Here is a 4773-nt window from a genome sequence, read left to right as displayed (position 1 = left end):
AATTAAGTGTTTAAAAAATAGGTGCACAATAAATTTAATAAAGCTTTACATTTTTTTATGTTGACTTAATATTTAATTATACGAATCTATATAAAATGACAAGTGAATATTATTTGTATATATTATCTCAAAATTGTATTATTGATATAAAGAACTGCTTTAGATCATATGCATTTATTTAAATTTATTTATTTAAATTGAATTATATATTTGTTACATCTAAATCTATAAAAACAAATATTTATGCCTTTTTAATTCACATTATTCTTCTAATCTAGTCCCCGTTTGGTGTTTTGACGCCACCTCCTGACCGAGAAGCCCAATTGCAGCTTGCACGTCCGCACGTGCAGTTTGCACGTATGTGTGCATGACGTAACGAGTCAACGTCAGGACGTCCCCCAAACGCGGAAGAAGAAGAAGAAGCGAGGCTCGCCCCGGCCCCGCCCACCTGTCTGTGTCTGCGTTAGCATCATGGGTGATGGTTTATCAAAATCAGATGTTTCGATGCGCACGAATCTGGATGATTACGGCTTCGTGAGACGCCGCTGCGCGATTTAGCGTCTAAATACGTAATTAAAGCGGTAAGATAAACAATGAGCGGTTTAATTTTTAATTTTATGTCGGTTCTCTGTGGTATTAGGACCGTATATATTTGTGGTATGTACGAGACTGGTCGCGTGTGACAGTTTATTTACATACATATAAGATACTCATTAAATGTGCTGTATAGCGGCACAATATCCTTGTATAAGGATTAATATTTAAATACTTCATATAATACACAGCGTGGGGACGGCTCAATTTAATACATTTATTATTAATAATAATAATAATAATAATAATAGCGTTATTTTTAAACGGCACGAAATTAATGTATATTAAAGAATAAATAATTACGCTTTGAATGTATAATTATTTTTGATTTTGTGTTTATTTATTGTGATTTATGGTCCTCCATCATAATTAAGTGTTTTTAAATATGTTAGGATTAAAAATAAGTAATGTTTTAATGTTTTAGTCTTAACATTATGTGAGAAGTAATTTATCATTTGAGATGACACCCACTAGTAATTAATTAATTAGAGTTGATGGTGGGCTTGTTATTCTGGTAATATTTGCATTATTTTTTAAAGCCACTCTAAAACCAGATCAGAAATCTGAATGCACCACTGATGAACTGTGTTTTCTTTGCAAACAAAGGAGTCAGAGAACGTCCCAGGACCTCAGGATGAGGCGCTTGTCCAGAAAGAAAGCCCTGAGCCTGGTGAGGGAGCTGGACGCCTTCCCCAAAGTGTCGGAGAGCTACGTGGAGACGACAGCGTCCGGTGGAACAGGTAAAAACCCAATAAAATAGACAACAAGGATAATTTTGATGGGAAAATTAACCATGTCCTGCTAATGTGTCTCCTTCACAGTGTCTCTTATAGCCTTTACTGCCATGGCACTTCTGGCTATCTTAGAGTTCTTTGTTTATCAAGATACTTGGATGAAGTACGAATACGCGGTTGACAAGGATTTTTCGAGGTAAGTTATTATCGCTCAGTTAGTCGGTTAATGCTAAATAAGCGTCTTATTAATTCTCGCCTTCTCTTGGATTTCAGTAAGCTGAAAATCAACATCGACATCACAGTCGCCATGAAATGCCAGCGTGAGTGTCTCGACCTTCTTCGTCTTTGTACATGACTTCCAGGTGTTACAGATGTAAATATGTAAAAATCCATGTGTGATCACAGACGTCGGAGCCGATATCCTGGACCTGGCCGAGACGATGATCACATCCAACGGTCTGCAGTACGAGCCTGTGAGTGAAGCGTGGCCCCAAAGTCTGTTAGGACACAGACGCAGATAGAGGTGATGTTTATTTTTGAAAGCATCTCGTTTTTTTTTTGCTCAGGTCATTTTTGAACTGACCCCTCAACAGCGACTGTGGCAAAGGTAAGAGAACAACAGTGTGTTCATGCAGCAAAAACTTTAAATGATGTCGTTGAAGTTATTAAAGAAAGAAAGAAAAGTTTTTAAGTATTTGTGCACTATTTCCAGCTCAAACCTGGTTGCAATTTCTATTTGAATTGGCTCTGCAAAGCAAAATCTGCTCATATAAAGTTAAAACCTACTACTGCTCTTTCAAAGACAGCTTTTGCAGTCGTTTCTCGTGCACTCAGGAGTTGGTGGCGAGAAATCCGGCACGGCTACATTCCACGCGATCATTTTTTTCAACCTGTGATTTGTCCTCCAGGACGTTGCTCCTCATACAGAACCGGCTGAGAGAGGAACACGCTCTGCAGGAAGTCCTCTACAAAAGTTTGCTGAAGGGAGCTCCCACTGCTCTGCCGCCACGGTCTGTTTCACGTTAAACTAAGCTTTCATGCGCTCGGTGGATGTGACTCTGCTGAATAAACCGTGGTGTGTGCAGGGAGGATGCGCCCACGGAGCCGCTCGCCGCCTGCAGGATACACGGACACGTCTACGTCAACAAGGTGGCGGGAAACTTTCACATCACCGTGGGAAAGTGAGAATATTTCACATCTTAAGGATCGTCATGCAAAGCCTTGCAGCTGTAGATGCACTGGCCTCACCACTTGATTCTTTTCCAGGCCCATTCACCACCCCCAGGGCCATGCGCACATCGCGGCTTTTGTGAGTCATGACAGTAAGTGTGGAGTTGTTTGTCCAGTAATGCCTACGAGGTCTTTGTACAACCTGTGCATGGAGGAAGACAAAGTGAAAGGGATTGATAACCTGGAGGAATGCGGCGCTCAAACTTGTCCTAACTTGTTATCGCAGCGATTTAACCGTTTAAAAACCGAACGGATCGCCGGTCGGTGAATTACGGTAATATTTGTTTAGGTCTTAAAGGGTTAATGTGCAAAATATCAAATGTACTAAATGTGAGACAGATTCACAAGTGACTAAACCATTTAAATCCATTCGTTTTTAGTATATTTACATACTGTGATAACGGTCTAATCAGGCTCCGCCCACCCCTTGTTAAAGTTATCAGTGAGGAGGGAGGGGCCTAATAATTCAAGAAAGAGGTTAATTGGATTATAGAGTTAGTACACGCCCATGAGTGCAGGATGGGTCATCAAGATTTTTTTAAGCCTTTTCCAGAGAATGAACAACTCTAAAATACTACTGAGAATACTTAAAAAAATCGTTTTCCCTCTTCTTAAAAAGTTTGATAGAAGATTAACCTTAAACGACACCGGCGTACATGTGCGCGAGAGGACTTGAAGCCGTTCTCCGCGGCCTCGGCTGAACCTGAACGAACCTTCTCTTGCTTGATTTACAGCCTACAACTTCTCCCATCGAATAGACCATTTGTCTTTTGGGGAGGAGATACCAGGCATCATCAATCCCCTGGACGGCACAGAGAAAATCACCTTTAACAGTAAGTTACCGCGGTTCAGAGGAGAAAGAAAAACTGGTTCTCAACTGTCCTCAACTCACCTCGTGTAATTAAATACATCTGACAGGAAAGGAGTGTCTTTTACCGTAATTGACGTTGAAGCTAATGGAATAAAATGACGTCTCCTGCTTATTTTTTTATCTCCGTCACAGATAACCAGATGTTCCAGTACTTCATTACAGTGGTGCCCACCAAACTGAACACGTACAAGATAACTGCGGACACGCACCAGTACTCTGTGACCGAGAGAGTGAGTGGTCGATGGAAATGACGTGAAAACCTAACGTAACGAAAAGCAGGGATTAAGGGGGTTTTCGTAGAAGCTGTGCTAAACGCTGCGCTTTCTGCTTTGAAGGAGCGGGTGATAAACCACGCAGCGGGCAGCCACGGCGTTTCAGGCATCTTCGTCAAGTACGACACCAGCTCTCTGATGGTGACGGTCAGCGAGCAGCACATGCCTCTGTGGAAGTTCCTGGTGCGACTGTGTGGCATCGTCGGGGGCATTTTCGCCACGACGGGCAAGTCTGCGTTCACCTCTTTTCTCATTTATGGAACAGTGGCAGTGCTGAAACTCATCCCCAGACACACAAAAATGCTTTAGGAACAACATCTGTTTTGGAGGCACCTACACAGTATTAGGAAGGTGGTCATAATGTTATGCCTGAACAGTGTATAATAACTCATCTAATCTTGCTCTCTGCATTTAAAGGCATGCTTCACAGCTTCGTGGGCTTCTGTTTCGACATCATCTGCTGTCGCTTTAAACTCGGAGTCTACAGACCCAGAGAGGTGAGTCTAAGCCACATTCATCCTTCTCCATTAAATCCTTTTTTTTTTTTTGCAAATTAACCAGACTTACCCCTCTTATTACATCCGTCCCAGGACGTGCAGCTACACGACCAGATGAACAACCTGAACCACCACCAGACTCCTCTGCTGGCTGACAATGCTCCCCAGGAGTAGACGAATGCGTTTCAGCTGCAGCGCCATCGAACCATTTCACACCACGACGAGGAAGCAACGACAGAAAACTTAATGTTTATTTATGTAATATGCTTTTTTTTTTTTATTATTGTCTTAAAATGTTTGTTTTTTTTCCTACTGAAAGCTGTCTGTTATACACTGTGCTGTTCAATTAAATAGTCATCAATGTGTGGCTCATTGCTGCAGTTATTCATGAGTCCAGCTCCATTTACTGGACAAGCAGTCGGTTTGTGGTTAATCCCATTATATTAAAGTTTAACCCCTTAATATTTCAACTTTTTGTTGCAAAAAAACAAACAAAAAAAAAAAAAAAAAAGCAAAATCCCTATTTAGGACATACCCAAAAGTAAATTGAATGCTGTTCAGGAAGATTTTGGAGC

General features: G+C 41.3%; 1 protein-coding gene across 1 annotated transcript; it reads left to right on the top strand.

Moving 5' to 3' along the window:
- Nucleotides 1–362: 362 nt before the first annotated feature.
- On the top strand, nt 363–4561 carry LOC124999833 (endoplasmic reticulum-Golgi intermediate compartment protein 2-like). The gene is made up of 14 exons (XM_047574956.1): nt 363–581; nt 1201–1334; nt 1416–1524; nt 1602–1648; nt 1734–1801; nt 1895–1935; nt 2237–2338; nt 2414–2509; nt 2595–2650; nt 3293–3391; nt 3562–3659; nt 3765–3927; nt 4119–4198; nt 4292–4561. Exons 2-14 carry the CDS (start codon nt 1229–1231, stop codon nt 4370–4372), a joined length of 1146 nt encoding a protein of 381 aa, XP_047430912.1. The 5' UTR covers nt 363–581; nt 1201–1228; the 3' UTR covers nt 4373–4561.
- Nucleotides 4562–4773: the final 212 nt, after the last annotated feature.

Source organism: Mugil cephalus, chromosome 22, assembly GCF_022458985.1.
Source record: "Mugil cephalus isolate CIBA_MC_2020 chromosome 22, CIBA_Mcephalus_1.1, whole genome shotgun sequence".
NCBI lineage: Eukaryota > Metazoa > Chordata > Actinopteri > Mugiliformes > Mugilidae > Mugil > Mugil cephalus.
Note: the sequence above shows the minus strand (reverse complement) of the source record. Positions and strands in the feature narration are given on the sequence as shown.

Bases quoted from the DNA above. Each gene is read 5' to 3' on its own strand.
- LOC124999833 (XM_047574956.1), top strand. From the start codon at position 1,229: ATGAGGCGCTTGTCCAGAAAGAAAGCCCTGAGCCTGGTGAGGGAGCTG. The intron at 1,649-1,733 runs GTGAGTGTCTCG...GTGTGATCACAG, and splicing joins AGTCGCCATGAAATGCCAGC to ACGTCGGAGCCGATATCCTG. The intron at 3,928-4,118 runs GCAAGTCTGCGT...CTGCATTTAAAG, and splicing joins GGGCATTTTCGCCACGACGG to GCATGCTTCACAGCTTCGTG.